Below are 17,495 nucleotides of genomic sequence, written 5' to 3'. Positions count from 1 at the left end.
ATTTGATACCCCGCTTTATCACTACCCTAAGGAGTCTCAAAGCGGCTAACAATCTCCTTTTCCCTTCCTCCCCCACAACAAACACTCTGTGAGGTGAGTGAGCCTGAGAGACTTCAGAGAAGTGTGACCAGCCCAAGGTCACCCAGCAGCTGAGGAGCGGGGACGCGAACCCGGTTCACCAGATTACGAGTCCGCTGCCCTTAACCACTACACCACACTGGAACCATGTGTAATTGATGCATTCAAATGATTATTAATTTCCTACATTTTAAAACAGGCTAGCTCTCATCCAGTCAAAATGCACATTTTGGAATGACAAGAGATAGCTCACAGTGAAAAAATGGAAAATCTTAAGCCTACAGGTCCACTATCACAAAGCAATACATCTGCATGTTGCATTTATCAGCACAATTCAGACAACTCTTTCACAAGTACAAAACAAAAACTACAATGGCATCCCGAGAAAGAAACTGTGAAACAGAAGAATCTCAGCCCAGACTGCACATTAGGCCACAAGTGGCCACATACAGCATAGCATTAAGGATCTTAGAAGGAATTCTAGAAAACATTCACTCACTTTAGACAGAAAAACACAGACTGAGACAACGATTAAATCTGCGGGAAAGACTGCAAGTTCCATGTAGTGCAGGAAAGTGAGGCAAGCCACAGATTGAAAATCGAATAGGAAATTCAAAAGAAATGAGAGGAGCCGCTCATTCAAGAAAGTAGCTTAGTCGCATGCTGCAGGTCAAATCTTAATATTTGTTATGTGGACAAAGAATTTAGTATCTTAAAATAAAGGCATTGCACCTTTCATTCACAGAAACAGAAAAGGTTGTTAGTCCTATTCAGAGTAAAGTAGACCCACTGAAATTAATGAGCATGGATAATGTATGTCAATTAATTTCAGAAGGTTTACTCGGAATAAACTTTAGTTGGAAACAGCCCATAGACACAGGAAAGTTATTTTCTCTCTCTTTCATGCCCAACAAGGGGGAGAATAGACTAAAACACGCTCTCCGAACAACAAACCCATAGGCTTCCTTTTACCTGTTCGCCACAGAAGCCAGTGATCCCTTATTTGTTTCACAAAACGTATTTGCTTCTGAAAACGTTGCAGATGTTTGGCTAATTAAGTAACAATAGGAACCATGCCTTTTCCAGCCCTGTTGATACAGAAGAACCAACAACCACATGTTACTACAAGATTACAAGTTTGGAGACATTGTGTTTTTGGTAGCAATGTTGCTGAAATTTTACTGAAACAGAAATCCCCATCCAGCGCTAGATATAATAGAAGTTGTACAGTTGAAAGCAGAATGTGTCAGAATTTAGTTATAAAATAAGATTTCCCTGGATTCCTAGATTGAGATTTTGGGGCGTAATACAAACAGAGGTTTAAAAAAAGAAAACATGCAGCAATGTGTGGAAAAGCAGGCCATTAGGCCTTTAAAACACCCCCTTTTTAAATCATTTGCAAAGCTTCCCTTTCCTTCCCCTTTAGCATAGAAAAGACCATACTGTTAGGTTAGTTTATCATTTGTTATTGGTTGTCAGGGAACTGTCATCTGAGACGAAGGAGGTGAAAGGGCTCATGGAGGGTGAGAGAGACCACTCAGCGGAGGAGGGGACCAGCAGGGGGAGAAGTGGAGTTCCAAGGGAAAGTGAGTCGGAGGGAGGGCTCAGAGATACTTCAAGCGAGAACAGTGGAGAGGTTTCAGGACCTCCCGTAGGGACACCCACTCCTCGGCGGAAACTGTCACGCCGAGAGTCCAGAAGACGCGTTTCCGTTAAGGAGCTTTTATGCTGGAAGAAGTTCCGTAAACGCCCACTGTCCGATTCAACGAGCGATTGATGGAGCCATGCTTAAGGAGCTCCATCACAGACAGAGGTTTGGGAACTTAGCCAAACTCTGAGGGATCAGGATTTTACGCACAAGCAGCTCACCATCCCATCACAGCAATCGGACAGTCCCTGAAAGCAGCTTGTGCAGAGAGGCATCATGAGCAACCCAGCCGGAGCCGGAGGAGCAGCAGGAGCTGGAGAAGGTCCAACTCTGGAAGAAAGGTACAGAGTGTTGGAACTCCAGCTAGCAATGCAAACGGCGAGGCTAGAAGAAAGGAGGGCGCAGGATGCAGAAAAGGCAAAAGGCGCTACACTAGCAAGAAAGATGCCAGGAATGGTGCAGAAGTTTGGGGGGGACCCCAGGAACTACCAAGCCTTTAGGACAGAGATGCAGTATGCTCTCGAACTGCAGTTTAACGACTTTCCCGATGAGGCATCGCGAGTGGCGTTTGTGATTGGCCATCTCGAAGGAGGGGCGAGAGACTGGGTCAGGCCCCTGATGGCAGGGAATAGTGACATGCTGAAGGACGCGAGGAAGTTTTTTCGCGCCATGGATTTGATGTTTTCCAGCGAGATTGAACAGGGACTGGTGCGCAGACAATTGATGGCTTGCAAACAGGGGAGCCGATCGGTTCGTGAGTACTGGACTGAGTTTACAATGTTGATACATAAATTGGGGTGGGACCTATCGGCGGAACCCATTCAAATGCTCTTTGAAGAGGGGCTTTCTTCGGCGGTGAAAGACGAACTTTCCCGGCCGCCCAGGGCGGAGTCTATGGACCAGCTGACCAAATCAGCGCTGACCATTGGAGCGCGCCAGGAGGCAAGAGCCTTGGAGAAGCGGGAGGGGAAAGGAGAGCGTTGGAGGGATTTCCGCATTCCAGAGATTCCAGAACCAAGTTTCCCGCCCGGAGAGCCGATGGAAGTTGGAACAGCGCGCGCGCGCGCAGTTTCAAATCCCAGTGAAGGGAGGAAGAAGGAGGGAAAGAGCGCCAAGAAATGTTACCTCTGCCAGCAGCCAGGTCACTTTGCCAGAGTCTGCCCGCAAAGAAAGGAATGGCAAGGGATGGCGGGAGCTGTTGGGGGGAAGGAGGAGGAAGTCCAGGAGCCAGTAAAAGCCAACGCCTGTCTGCCACTGTCAGGGCACTGCAGACAGGCCAAGGAGCAGTAAAAGTGCCCACTCCGGAACCTCCAAGACCAGCCCTAGTAATAGAGGTGTTGCTAGAGCTGGCAAACGGATACCCACTAAAGACCAAGGCGCTGTTGGACTCAGGCAGCTCCTGTAATTTTATGAGCAAGGAGTTTGCAGCTGAACACCAGATACAGACACTCCCTTTAAGCAACCCCCTGCAGGTCACCACGATCGATGGGAGGGAGCTGTTGGGGGGAGAAGTTAGCCTACAGACCGTCCCAATGGTTATGAGGGTGGCAAGGCACACTGAAAGGATAGCGTTCAATGTAGCCACCCTGGGAGGGGCGCCAGTCATTTTGGGAATGAGCTGGCTAGCGTTGCATGACCCGCTAGTGGGCTGGCATCAGAGAGTGGTCTCCTTTGGGTCAGCACATTGCCTGGAACACTGCAAAGAGGGAAAGGTGCCAGAAGGGGCAAAAGCCTCCCTAGCAGGGACGGAAGTGGCGGACAAAGGGAAGGTGCCCAAACAATACGCTGACCTGAGCAAGGTCTTCAGCGAAAGGGAAGCAGATAAACTACCACCGCATAGAGACTTTGACTGCCAAATTAACCTGGTCCCTGGGGCCCAGCTCCCCGGGGGCAAGCTGTACGCCATGTCAGACAGGGAAATGCAGGAGTTGAGGGAGTTTATTGACAAAAACCTGAAGAGAGGTTTCATCAGAGAGTCCAGAGCGGTGGGGGGCAGCCCAGTGTTTTTTGTGGACAAAAAAAACATGGATAAACCGAGATTGGTCGTGGACTACCGGCGGCTAAATGCCGTGTCAGAACCAGTGACTTTCCCCATGCCCAGGATTGATGACATTTTGACCAGGGTGAGGAAGGGAAAGATATTCACGAAACTGGACCTGAGAGGAGCGTACAACCTGATACGAATAAAGAAGGGGGATGAATGGAAGACAACGATGTTCACCCCCCTAGGGGCTTTCGAATATCTCGTTATGCCCTTTGGATTACAAGCAGGCTCTGCCTGTTTTCAATCGCTCATGAACCATGTACTGGGACCTTTGCTCTACAAGAATTGCGTGGCCTTCCTCGATGACGTGCTGATATATTCAGAGAATGAGGAGCAGCATGTAAAGGATGTCAGGGAAGTGCTGAGCCAGCTGCAAGCAAACCAGTTGTGGGTGAAATTGGAGAAGTGTCAGTTCCACACCAAGGAGGTGGAATTCCTGGGGTACCGCTTATCAGACAAGGGATTAGCCATGGATCCAGGCAAGGTCCAGGCGGTGCTGGAATGGAAGACACCGAAAACGAAAAAAGATGTGCAAAGGTTCTTAGGGTTTGGGAACTTTTACCGTAAATTCATCAAGAACTTTGCCCACTTAACGGCTCCCATCACGGACTGTCTAAGCAGCAAGAAGAAATTCGTTTGGACGGCGGAGGCGGAGCACGCTTTTGAGGAATTGAAAAAGGCATTCGCTTCGGAAGAACAGCTCCTGCATGTGGATTTACAAAAACCCATGAGAGTGGAAACTGATGCCTCAGACCGGGCGGTGGGGGCGGTGCTGCTTCAGCCAGGGAGCAATAAGTCGGAATGGAGACCGTGTGCCTTCTTTTCGCGTAAGCTGAACAAATCCGAGAGGAACTACACGGTATATGACCGAGAACTACTCGCCATTCACGAAGCGTTCCGGAGATGGAGACACTTACTAATTGGCGCACAGCATAAGGTGCAAGTGTGTACGGACCACAAGAATTTGGAGTATTGGAGAACGGCACGAGTGCTCAACCAACGACAAGTGAGATGGGCCCAGGAGTTCTCCAAATTCCATTTTGAAATCTGCTATGTGCCAGGTCCAGAAAACGTCAGAGCGGACGCTCTCTCTCGCAAACCTGAATATTTGGAGGGGGAGGGAGCGCCAGAAGAGAGACATATTATCCCAGAGGACCACTGGGTGTGTGGTGCGGCCTGGGTGGGGCAAAGAGAACTGGTAGAGGGAATGGTAAATGATGAGTACGCCCAGGAGAAGCTCAGAGGTTTAAGGAGAGAGGGAGAAGACCCCGGAGGTTTTGAAGAAAGAAACGGGGCATTGTATTACAAAGGGGCGCTATATATACCCGAAGGGGAATTGAGGGGGAGAGTACTCAAACAGCTGCACGACAATCCCACAGCGGGGCATTTTGGGCAACACAAGACCATGTGGTTGGTGACCAGGGAGTTTTGGTGGCCCAAGGTGAGGGAGGATGTACGGGAGTATGTGAGAAGGTGTGACCAATGCCAGAGAGCCAAAGGAGAAAGGCGGGCACCAGCGGGGTTATTAGAACCGTTACCCACACCAGAACGACCGTGGGAGGCGGTGTCGATAGATTTTATGACTGATCTGCCCAAATCCCAGGGGAAAACCGCCATACTAGTCGTAGTAGACCAGTTAACTAAGATGGGTCACTTTGTAGCTTGCTCACATGCAGTCACGGCGGAAGAGACAGCGAAATTGTTTGTAGAACATATTTTTAGGCTGCATGGCGCCCCCTTGAGGCTGGTTTCCGACAGAGGGAAACAGTTCACATCCAGATTCTGGAGGAAGCTTATGAGCTTGTTGCACGTAGAGGTCAACTTTTCGACTGCCAGGCACCCTGAGACCAATGGGCAGGCGGAGAGGGCAAACGGTATCCTTCAACAATACCTGAGGTGTTATGTCAATGACAGAGAAAACGATTGGGTCGAAAAGTTGGCACTAGCGGAATTTGCTTACAATAATGCAGAGAATGTGTCCACCGGGATGAGCCCCTTTTTGGCTAATTATGGGTGCCACCCCAGGGCGTTTCCAGGGGAAGGAGGAGAGAGATGGAGTGTTCCGGCCGCTGAACATTTTGTGGAAGAAATGGAAGCGATCCATCGTCAACTCCAACACAACTTAGAAAGGGCCAAAGAAGAATATAAGAGGCAGGCAGACAAGAGCAGAAGGGAAGGTGAAACAATTAGGGTGGGGAGTCGGGTCTGGCTATCAACCCAAGGGTTGCCGTTCAAGGGGGGTTGCAAGAAATTGAGACCCAAAAGATTGGGACCATTTGAGGTCATCCAACAGGTCAACCCAGTGGCTTTCAGACTCCGGTTACCGAACCACATGAAACTGCACCCAGTATTCCACAGGTCATTACTGTCACCATACAGGGGGGAAGGTGAAGGGGTATCCACACGGGGGCCAGCCATAGAAGAAAGGGAAAGCCGCAACTATGTGGCGGAAATCATCGACTCCAGGTGGAAGGGTAATCAGGTGGAGTATTTGGTCGCGTGGGAAGGGGAACCGGAGTCGGAAAACACCTGGGTGAAGGCAGAGGAGGTCCATGACGAGGTCTTGATCGAAACGTTCCACCAAAGGTTCCCCAGGAAACCTCAGCCAGTAGCGAGGTTCCGGAGGGAGTACTTTGGCACCACCGACGATGAGGAGGAACTGGAGGGATTCAGGGAATCGGAGTTGGAAGGAGGTACAGACTCCGAGGAGGAGGAGTACTTGGAAACCGGGAACAGCAAAAGGTGGAGGGAAGTGTTCGAAACTTCGGAAGATGAGGGAGGTTCCTTCAGGGGTTTTGCTCCCTCGCCTCCCGCAGAGGAGGGGAGGGAAGGGGGTGAAGGGGGCCCTGGAGGGGAGGTGGATGTCAGGGAACTGTCATCTGAGACGAAGGAGGTGAAAGGGCTCATGGAGGGTGAGAGAGACCACTCAGCGGAGGAGGGGACCAGCAGGGGGAGAAGTGGAGTTCCAAGGGAAAGTGAGTCGGAGGGAGGGCTCAGAGATACTTCAAGCGAGAACAGTGGAGAGGTTTCAGGACCTCCCGTAGGGACACCCACTCCTCGGCGGAAACTGTCACGCCGAGAGTCCAGAAGACGCGTTTCCGTTAAGGAGCTTTTATGCTGGAAGAAGTTCCGTAAACGCCCACTGTCCGATTCAACGAGCGATTGATGGATCCATGCTTAAGGAGCTCCATCACAGACAGAGGTTTGGGAACTTAGCCAAACTCTGAGGGATCAGGATTTTACGCACAAGCAGCTCACCATCCCATCACATTGGTGCATTTAACCGATCTTTCAAAAATTCTTTCAGAATTTTTGGCAAATTATTCTTCCTTAAATACTCCTCCATTTTTTCTAAATCCTCTTTTCCAGCTTTATATAAGTCTCTATAAAATTTTAAGAATTTTTTTCTAATTTATTTTGGGTTATCTATTAATTTCTCCTCTACTTTTATCTTATTGATTATATTTTGGTCTTGTTTCTTTTTCAATTGCCATGCCAAAAGCTTTCCTGGTTTATTTGCAAATTCAATTTTTGTTTGTTTTATATATTTTATTTTCCATTCTACTTCTTGATTAATTAACGTTGAAAATTGGGTTCGCAGCATCTTAATATTTTGTTTTATCAAAGTATTTCCAGGTTTCTTAGTTAACTCTTTTTCATTTTTAATGCGTTCGTCAGGTATCTTTTTCTTCTCCCTTAACTTTCTCTGAAACATATTGTGTTGTATAAAGAAACCTTTCATTACTGCTTTACTAGTTTCCCAAACCATATTTATATCAGTTTCCTTATTCAAATTTAATTCAAAATTACCTTTTATAGTTTTTTGGGCTTTTTGTAGAATCATTTGATTATCTAATAGGCCTTCATTCAATTTCCATCTAAATGTTGAATTCCCTTCACTTCTCAAATCCAATAATATTGCATTATGATCTGAGAGAGTCCTTGGCAATATCTCCACCTTTCCCACTCTTATTGTCAGTTCACTGGATAGCCATATGTAGACTATTCTTCTGGCAGATTGATTTGGCTCAGAGAAAAAAGTGTACTGTCTTTCTAATCAATACTTGAATCTCCAAATGTCTATTAGGTTCAAACTTTCCATCAACTTTAAAAAAGCCATTGGGAGTTTCCCTTCTTTTGAGTCTTCTTTTTCCTTATTGTTCTGTCCATTTCAAGGGAAACCACCCCATTCATATCCCCCATTACTATTATTTTCTGATCCATATAATCAAATAATTTTTCCTCCAAAGATTTGTAAAATTTCGATTTCCTCTCATTTGGGGCATATATCCCCACAATTATTATTCTTCTTCTTTTTTTTTTTTTTTGCCTTGCAACCTTAACTGTACAGCTATCACTCTTCCTTCCTTGTCCTTGAAGATCTGTTGTGGGTCATATTTGTTTTTTATATACAATACTACTCCTCTTTTCTTAATTTTCTCCGATGTTATAAATTCTCTTCCTAATCTTTTATTTATCAACCTTCTTTCATTCGTTAAACTACTGTACAGTTTACTTTAGACTTACTTTCTTGCAATTTGGATCAACATTTTCAGGTTCTTCAGGAAGAAATCCCAACGGTTCTCTTTTACAGATGAAGCCAAGTTCCTCTTCACAGAAATAATCTGCCCAATATCCACTCTGGAAATGAAAAAATAAAGAAATAAACATTTCAGTGAAGAAGAATACACTTCCTCATTTTCTTGATGCTTGACGTCTTTTGTGTTGATACCAAGCTTTCTATTGCATTATCTTGTCCTTAAAAAGCATAGTTTGATGCTAGGCAATTCAAATTCTCTTGCTGAATTCTCTTGAATTCTTCAGTTATTGTGCACAATCTTTTGCCTTACAAAATGTATTCTGCAATTTAGTTTTATTAGTTGTGCAATTTATTTGTAATTTTTCTTCTTATGAGAAGCAACAATTAGTCTTGCACTGGAGCGTAACCACCAATGAGTGGAAGTTTTATTCAGCCACATGTTTGGCTTCTGATATTTCAACAAGCAATTCCCACCTTAGTACTGGCACAATCATATCTGTGAAATGCTTCCTCTTTTAAAAACAAAAATCAAAAGACTAAAGGTGACATTCTCAAGAAGATGGTTCTACATGTAGCAGAAGAGAAACAGCGCTGATTGTGACTAACATGAGATGGAATGGAAATTGCTGCCTCCTTGTAACATACAATTAGGTCTCAACAAGAGCAGTTAGTATGGGGAAAGGTGTCATGTGGAGATGCCCTCCTGACACCAGCACTGCCGCTTACTGGGACAGTAGGACAAACTGGGGTTGTGAAGGTGCACCAGGTGCACCACTATGCACACAGGTCCTGCTATCAGAACGCTCGTTATCCACAAATTTTGTTATCGGAAATGAAGAATTAGTACCCAGACCTCGCTATGCCCACCGCAGATTCAGAAATCCAAGCAGCCAAAATCTTCTCCCTCCTTACTTGTTTGTGCATTTGTGGTCGGTGGCAACCTTTTTTTGGGCAGAAACCATGCAGGGAGGGAGAGAGATTGGACAAATCAGGGAGCAGGAGAGAGCAGACAAATCAGTCCCCCCCCCCTTTGCATCTCTTTTCCTGGTTGGCTGCAGCCATTTCAGGAAGAAACCATGGAGGGAGGGAGGAGAGTGATTGGACAGATTAAAAATATTCCCATAAGAAATGATGTAAATTGTCAACTTGTTATGTGAATGCTCGCCTAACAAATTCCTGGGAACGCATTGTGTTCGGAAAGCAGGACCTGGATGTATTTGATCTTTCACACAAAACTGAATCCAAGGAAATACATCTTTGTTGGGGGTTCCGTGTTTTTTACCTCCCCATTCATAATGACACAGGCACTTTGCTCATCATTTATGTGTGCGGGTTTTCCTTTCTGCCACTTGGTGAGTCTCACTGTAGAACCATCACTCCATTCATAATACTTCGGAATCTTCTGGTCATTCAGTCCTATCCAGAGAAGATCTGTTGACTCTAAGAACACAAATGCATCTTGTTTATTTGCTCACAGACTTTAATTGCAATAAACTCAGGTGTTTCACAGGATCCTATTATTATTAAATTTGTATACCACTAGGGATAAAGCGAGATGAGCGCCGCAACCCCAGAGTCGGCCACGACTGGACCTAATGGTTAGGGGTTCCTTTACCTTTACCTTTAGGGATAAAGAAAGCTGATTGCCAAAGAATTGATGCTTTTGAATTATGGTGCTGGAGGAGACTCTCGAGAGTCCCATGGACTGCAAGAAGATCAAACGTATCCATTCTTAAGGAAATCAGCCCTGAGTGCTTACTGGAAGGACAGATCGTGAAGCTGAGGCTCCAATACTTTGGCCACCTCATGAGAAGAGAAGACTCCCTGGAAAAGACCCTGATGTTGGGAAAGATGGAGGGCACAAGGAGAAGGGGATGACAGAGGACAAGATGGTTGGATAGTGTTCTTGAAGCTACCAGCATGAGTTTGATCAAACTACAGGAGGCAGTGGAAGACAGGAGTGCCTGGCGGTCCATGGGGTCGCAAAGAGTCGGAAACAACTAAGCGACTAAACAACAACAAGGGATGATGGAAGTTGTAGTCCAGAAACAGCTGGAGACCTAGGTTTGGTGAAGTTTGGTGAAGGCTGTAATAGTGCCATATCTCACATTTGGATCTCATGTTCAATACAGCAGACTGGTGCTTCCCCCTCCCCCCAGGGTGGGAGACTCAGTAACATTCCCTTCTTGCACGTGGTAACAAAAATGCAAAACAAAAAACTCTCCTTCTTAATCTCACATATTTAGCAGATACCAGAAGGACCAAACTTTCTAGATATACTTACGGTAGCCAAGCTGAGATATGACAAAGCTGTATTCTTCAATGCTGTGAATACTTATTAAATCTCCATCTTCTTCTCTGCAGGACCATAATGCATTCTTCCATGTTTTAAGGTCTCTTTTAAGTCGGTAACAGTGACCTGCAAATGCAGCCCAGCCATCTGGACATTTAATTGGTTTCAAGCCATCTAAAAAGAGATCAAATTTAAGATAGCATGACTGGAGGATTTTTTAAAGAAGAAAGTGTATTATGCTATTAGGATGTCATAATCTCAATTCCTTAATTTGTGTATATAAAATATGTCAGAGGCAAATCTGACAATCAATATTAACAAGACAGAGTAGCCAGTTCTTTACCATGAGGATATTATTGTCAATAGAATTACCAACAATTATTGTATTCAAATACATTTATTTCACCTATGGGAATGTGAGATTTGCTGTGTAATCGCAACAACAGATGGGAATGCTACCTGTTGAGTTTAAGAATACAGTTGATAACTTATTCTTAGCTAATGACAATATATCCTCTGGCATCTCAGTCCAATTGTCAGGGACTGGGCAGAGGAGGAACAGTGGAGACTGCTTCCCCAGCCTGACCCTTCTAGCGAAGAAGACAGTTCAGAGGCAGATGAGGGGGAAAGTTGGGGAAAAATGGGAGAGGAGGAGGAGGCAGAGCCGGAGCAGCAGCTGGCTGATACGTTGTCACTAGAAAGCATTCCAGACCCACCATCTCCCAGAACCCAGCAAACCTTAAATATAGGAGAGCAAAGGGCTCAAAGGCAAATGACCCTAAGCAGCTACCGTAGGGGTGGTGGTGCTGTTGATGAATGAGGAAGTGGGAACGAAGGAGGGGTGGAGATTTACTCGGGACAACGTCATTATTCCAAGAGGCTGCATTCCCAAGCCTCTCTCTGTGAATATTGAATGAAAAAGCAGATGGTAATGACTTTTTCTTGTCTTATCCGTTCCTGGCAACCTGCCGTGGCAGTTGGTTCCTGGGCCACCGGACATCAATAAAGTGTTCTATATTGCATATACTGCTACAAACAGCAAAACCTCCACTGCTAGAGATAAGATTTTAAAAAATGTAATATTGCCATTGGCAAACTCCACAACTTATGACATAATGAAATATATGTAAACTTCATTCCCAGGTTAGCATCCTACCTGAAGGAATAAAAGAAACATCTAATGAAAAGTTTTCTTTCTTGCAAATGTATCCAAGTTTCTGGTGGCACTTATCATTCTCCCAATTGCCATTCTTAGACAGCATTGATCCACACAATTTTTCTGTTTCTGGGGATGGGCTTCCTTTAAGAAAGAGTGAGAGAAACAATCATTATCTATGCCCTGTGTTAACACAGCAACACTGTATTTATCATTCATTTGGAGGCTCTGCATTTTTAGGAGCACTGCTAAAAAGTAGCTTGTAATGTTTTAAATAGAAATGCATGTTATTTGTTTTCCTGTTTGCAGAAGTATTTATATCTCAAGAGAAAATAGTATTCTTGGAATATCTATACAAGAAACTACAGGGACAAAACACTAAAACACGGGAGAAATAATATATATATTACGATTCAGATAGAATAATATATATATTACGGTTCACTCACCTGGAGCCCAGTTTAAATATCTGAAAGGACGATCACCAATCCATTGCCATCCACTCTCGGCATCAAAGCTGATCAGACCAATCCAGTAGGCAGTAGTCATACTATTTATTAATCCTATTCAATGAAAAGAAAATCAGTTGTCTTGTATTATGGAGCTATGGGATCCATAATTATGAAGCTGGGTGGAAGGAAGCAAAATTAAACCACAACAAAAGTCGCTTCTAGGATGGCAGCTTTTATTCCAGTATAGCTAAATTTTAAGCAGAAATTAATATGATGAAACATTTCATCTAGTATGCCGATGCTATGCTTCATTAGATTTAATTAATTAATTTCTGCTTCTACTGTTGTCAAAGACACAGAGGACCTGCTAGGAGATTTGGTAACCATGAATGCAAAGAATAATCTGCAGTGGGATCATTGGAACGGATGACATTCAAATTAATTCTGCTGGGAGTAAGGGTACTTATTATATTATGTTTATGAAATTGCTCCCTATAGTTGAGACAATATTGATTATGTAGCAAAATATTATTAGAACTGATCACTTCTTTAGGTGTGCTTTATTATGTTCTACCTGTCAGGTACGCTTGTTCATGTAAACTGGTGATGCTCAGTAAATCTGCATTCTGTTGCCGGCAACTTTTTCTTGCTTGGTACCATGTTAGAGCTGAGCGGGAATTGATCTGGTAGAGATTCCCTGTCCAATGGTTTTTGGTCCAGAAGAATTCATCATCTGTAAGCATTGTTAACACTAGTGTCAAATTATAAAATCACAAATGGCAAAGCTAAATCTGCAAGTGAGATAAACCTGATTAATCAAGATACCACTTTTCCAGAGGATACCCAAATCATATGGAGCAGCACCCTGGGCCTCCCTCCATAATAATGTGGCTTCCGAAGCCCCATTTGCAATATTCAAACATTAGGTGGGGATATCTTCAGGCGCAGCAACTTAAACACATCAATTTCCATTTACGCTTCATGGAACCCTGTGTGCAAAGAGGACTTCAGGTTTCAGGTTAGTTTACATGAGTTGGCTTTATCCCTGTAGACATTCACACCTAATGCATGGATGTATATACAACTCTACCCCACCCACTGCATGAGTCACCACTGGCCAGATCCCAAAAAAGGAAGGACCAGACACACTCATCTTTAACACACCATCACACACAGAGACCATTGTTCCACATAGAAACAAAGGCATATATTTCATTTTAGTAGCTCTACTCAAATTGTACCTTCTGGTTCCCTCTCTGCTTTGGTCTTCTTACCTAAGAGAAAGGATCTGCAGCTGCATGGTTCATACAGCATCAAAACTTTTTCAGCTGTTCTCCACTGAACAGCTGAGGGTTGGGAGAAGACCAAGGGACAAATGGAATCTGGCTGCCCCGCTTCTGCTCTAGACCTTGATTTTGTCTTGAACTGAACTACATCATCATCTCAATCCCTTTCAAGTAAAGAAGTGCAGACATGATCCTGTATGGAGCTCTGGCATTCTTTATATTTATTTTACTCTCACTCTTAGGGGAAAGTCCCCCTCCCCCACCCTCATCTTCTGCTTATGTTGCACAATCAGTAAAACAGAGGCAATAATGACTATTTCCCTTTCTCTGTGTAGGAGGAACATTCATCTAAGCAGCTCATACATGATGGCAAAGTAAGGGCCTGGCTTATTCTTATATGTTGTACTCCCCATGATTTTTTTAAAAAAATTAAAACTGTATATTATAAATAAACAAACTCCGTTTTACCTTTTACTGGACAATGTCCGCTTAAAGAGTCTTTAGTCACCCCTGTCCAACTGGCTTCCATCTTTTAAAAATTAAAGCTAAGAGTCTAGGGCCCCAGCTGATTCCCCAAAATCTGACCTCTTCTCTGTTGGCAGCCGTGCAGTAATCCCATGAAAACAATACAGAGAAGGTGAATGTGCAGGTAAACTACAAGCCCTGCCTTACGCCTATTCAATGTGTCAAATGCCAAGGTGTAAGTGCATCCTGAAAATTGCAGGTATGCAACTGAAAAAAATGCAAAAGCCTATTTGCAAGGGACGGAAGTCTGCCAAGACATTTCTCCCTCTGCTTTGATCTTCTTGCTGCAGGGGAAAGACCTGCAATTGCACACTTTGGAGAATATCAAAATCCTTTTCCATCTAAGCTGCTCCCCACTGAACGGCTGATTGGCTCAAAGGAGATGAGAGAGCCAGAGGAAAACTGGCTATACCCTGCATACAGCAGTTTGCCAACTCTACTGTGGACCTTGCTTTTGGCTTGACATCTGTTCCTTTCAATTGAAGAAGTGTGAGCCTGATCCTGTAAGGGGACCCTGACATTACTGACAATTCATTTTGTTCTGATTCACAGGAGAAAGATCCCTCTCCCCATTTTCTTCTTAAGTTGCACAACCTGTAGAACAGATATAATAACGACTGTTTGCTTTTCTCTTTGTTAAGACGAACATTCCTCTAAGCAACAAATGCACAATGCCAAAGGCTCAAACAAACACTTTTTGTTTACCTTTCGCTGGACAATATCCGGTTAAAGAGTCTCTATCCACATCTGCAGTTGTTCCGCACCAAAGTCGCCCATGTTCATCATTGTCTCTTATGCACTGAGCATACAATTCATTCCGATACTTGAATGGAAACATACAGGGGGCTCCAAAAGAATTGCCTTCTAAGGTATACAGAGCTAAAAGAAAATTGAATAGATGCAATGATGAAATAATTTTGATCTGTTATGAGATAAGAACAGAAGTTGGTAAGCAGAAGAGATGAAGACAAAGTCCTCAACACAGAATGCCAGATATACTCAGATGTATATGTTGACTTTCTGTGTAGACAGGCTTCCCCATTGACATTAACTAGGTTTTGAACATTCATTCTGTTGCATGAATGCACATGTGCAACTTCCCTTTTAATTGAAGTGGATCATCAGTCTCTGGTGTCCCTAGGAAAGGTTGGGAAAGACTTCTGAATGAAACCCTGGAGAGCTGCTGACAATATTATGTGGATGAGCCAAAGTTTTGACATGGTACAAAGTATCTTGCTGTCTTCCTAAGACTTTTTGAAGTAGGCTGCATGGTATGCACACTTAAACTCTGGTGCCCATCATGAAATTTCTACACAGGAGTAGAGTTGCGAAATAAACAGAAAGCTACCAACCAGTGGCGTAGCGTGGGTTGTCAGAACCCGGGGCAAGGCAAGTAATTTGCACCCCTAACCCGTGGATTTGCGCCCCCAACCCGTGGATTTGCGCCCCCTAACCCTAACCCCCAGATGTTGCGCCCGGTGCGGCCGGCCCCCCCTGCACCCCCCACGCTACGCCACTGCTACCAACCACCCAGTGTTGGTAAATCCGGCCCCTTGTTGCAATGCAAAGGAAGTGAAAGCATTTCCTGCTCAGGCAAATGGAACTAGTGGAACCAATGAAACAAATTGAACTAATAGAAATTGAATTGATACTGTTGGGCTATATTTCTATCCTTGCATGTCCCCCCACCCCGGTAATTCTTACAGTTTTAAAACATCATTTAAACATCTATTGGAAAGGGTGCATATGTCTACTGAGGAAGGAGAGATTCAGCAATTTTTGATTTTAAAAAATCGTCATAAGATTTTAGTATGAATTTCTCCTAATGCACACATTTTTTATATGCAGTTTTGACTAATGCACTTTTTTTGCAATTTCCCTTACATAATGCATTTTGTATGTTATTTCCACAAATATATTCTTTTTTTAATGCACTTTCCTATTAGATCCCTTTTTGTGAATGCTCAGAGAACAATATTGAAAAAAATTAGATAACTGCAAATTTTGAAGGGTAGCTGTGTTTCAGTTTTCGTATTGCTTTTCAAAAGTTCAGATGTGCTGGATTCAGCTTTAAATGCAAACTGAATAGAATTTCACACACACACCATCGCTACCCTTGAACCTCCAGGTCTACAGCCCAGAGACCCCAGTCCTGGTAGCAGCATTTTGTGTTTCAAGTGTTGGGCCCTCCAAGACCAAAAAATAAAACCATCCACTTCTAATATGACATGAAAGCTTTCTTAGTACAGTACTTGAATTTGGCTGGATGCAGATTATCACTACAGTGGTACCTCGGGTTACCTACGCTTCAGGTTACAGACTCCCCTAACCCAGAAATAGTACCTTGGGTTAAGAACTTTGCTTCAGGATGAGAACAGAAATCATGCTCTGGCAGCGCAGCGGCAGTAGGAGGCCCAATTAGCTAAAGTGGTGCTTCAGGTTAAGAACAGTTTCAGGTTAAGAACGGACCTCCGGAACGAATTAAGTACTTAACCTGAGGTACCACTGTACTTTGTCAAAGCAAAGAGTAAGATGCTAGTGTGTGTGTGTGTGTTAGAGAGATATAGAAAGAGATGGTCAGAGAGATAAAGAGGCTGGGCTGAGACATTTATGTCATAACCATGACAGAAACAAACAGGGCTAAACAGCTGCTCTCCCTTTGCTCTGGTCCTGATGAAAACTGGACTCCCATGACTGCTACAAGATGGGTTTTCTTTGGATATGTTTTGAAGTTATGTGGTTAGCACCATGTCTATGTCAGCCTTGACCATCTGATCATCTAGAGAAAGAGGAATTTGAATTTTACCTTCATGGGCCTTAGAGCACAGGCTGTCTTTTGTTCCATAGATCTTCCAGGTACTCTTGCTGGTGGCTACTTTAGAAAGTATAAGACGACTTTTTTGGCCACTTTCGGGATTTAAAAACAAATCCCCCTGTTCGAGTGCAAGGAGGCTCTCATTTCTGCATTCCCATTTCTGAAGTTCAGTCGTCTCATTACAGGGGGAGAGGGTGAGGGCAACCAGGTTTGACTTGGAAGGCACTGCCAGGCATAATTTCACTGCCATGTTCAAAATCTGGTCGTCGGAAACCCACTTGAAATGTTGCCACTCATTATCCTCATAGCAGTTGTCCACAATGATGGAACCAGATTTCTGAGATTGTATACAGAGCTTGAGGTTTTCATTATATATCAGAAAGCTGTCACTGTCTGTAAAATCAAGAGAGGAAGAATAGGAAACTAGGGAGGAAGTTCCACATACTTTCCAATATCCCAACCACTGGTAGAATGGTAATACCAGGATTCAGAATAAGAGGCAGTAATATTGAAAGAGAAAAGGGAGAAATGCCTTTCATGTTAATACTGTACTTTATTTTCATGATCCAGTACAGTGCCTTATTATTCAGTGGTCAATAAACTATTCCATTTATAAGTCACTAATTTTGATTCTTTGTGGCAGATATAGTTTGCAGCT

General features: G+C 44.0%; 1 protein-coding gene across 1 annotated transcript in view; it reads right to left on the bottom strand.

The window, feature by feature from the left end:
* LOC310745937 (macrophage mannose receptor 1-like) overlaps window positions 1–17,495 on the bottom strand; it is a 73,402-nt gene that overhangs the window by 53,526 nt on the left and 2,381 nt on the right. The window contains exons 2-10 of the mRNA XM_083579249.1: window positions 16,829–17,230; window positions 14,728–14,901; window positions 12,786–12,944; window positions 12,209–12,322; window positions 11,760–11,903; window positions 10,595–10,777; window positions 9,593–9,750; window positions 8,298–8,411; window positions 1,051–1,166 (exon numbers count right to left, since the gene is read on the bottom strand). Of these exons, the coding sequence (XP_083435375.1) occupies window positions 1,051–1,166; window positions 8,298–8,411; window positions 9,593–9,750; window positions 10,595–10,777; window positions 11,760–11,903; window positions 12,209–12,322; window positions 12,786–12,944; window positions 14,728–14,901; window positions 16,829–17,230 (1,564 nt within the window). The remainder of the gene's footprint in view (window positions 1–1,050; window positions 1,167–8,297; window positions 8,412–9,592; window positions 9,751–10,594; window positions 10,778–11,759; window positions 11,904–12,208; window positions 12,323–12,785; window positions 12,945–14,727; window positions 14,902–16,828; window positions 17,231–17,495) is intronic.

Source organism: Podarcis filfolensis, assembly GCF_964270895.1.
Source record: "Podarcis filfolensis genome assembly, chromosome: 12".
Taxonomy (NCBI): domain Eukaryota; kingdom Metazoa; phylum Chordata; class Lepidosauria; order Squamata; family Lacertidae; genus Podarcis; species Podarcis filfolensis.
Note: the sequence above shows the minus strand (reverse complement) of the source record. Positions and strands in the feature narration are given on the sequence as shown.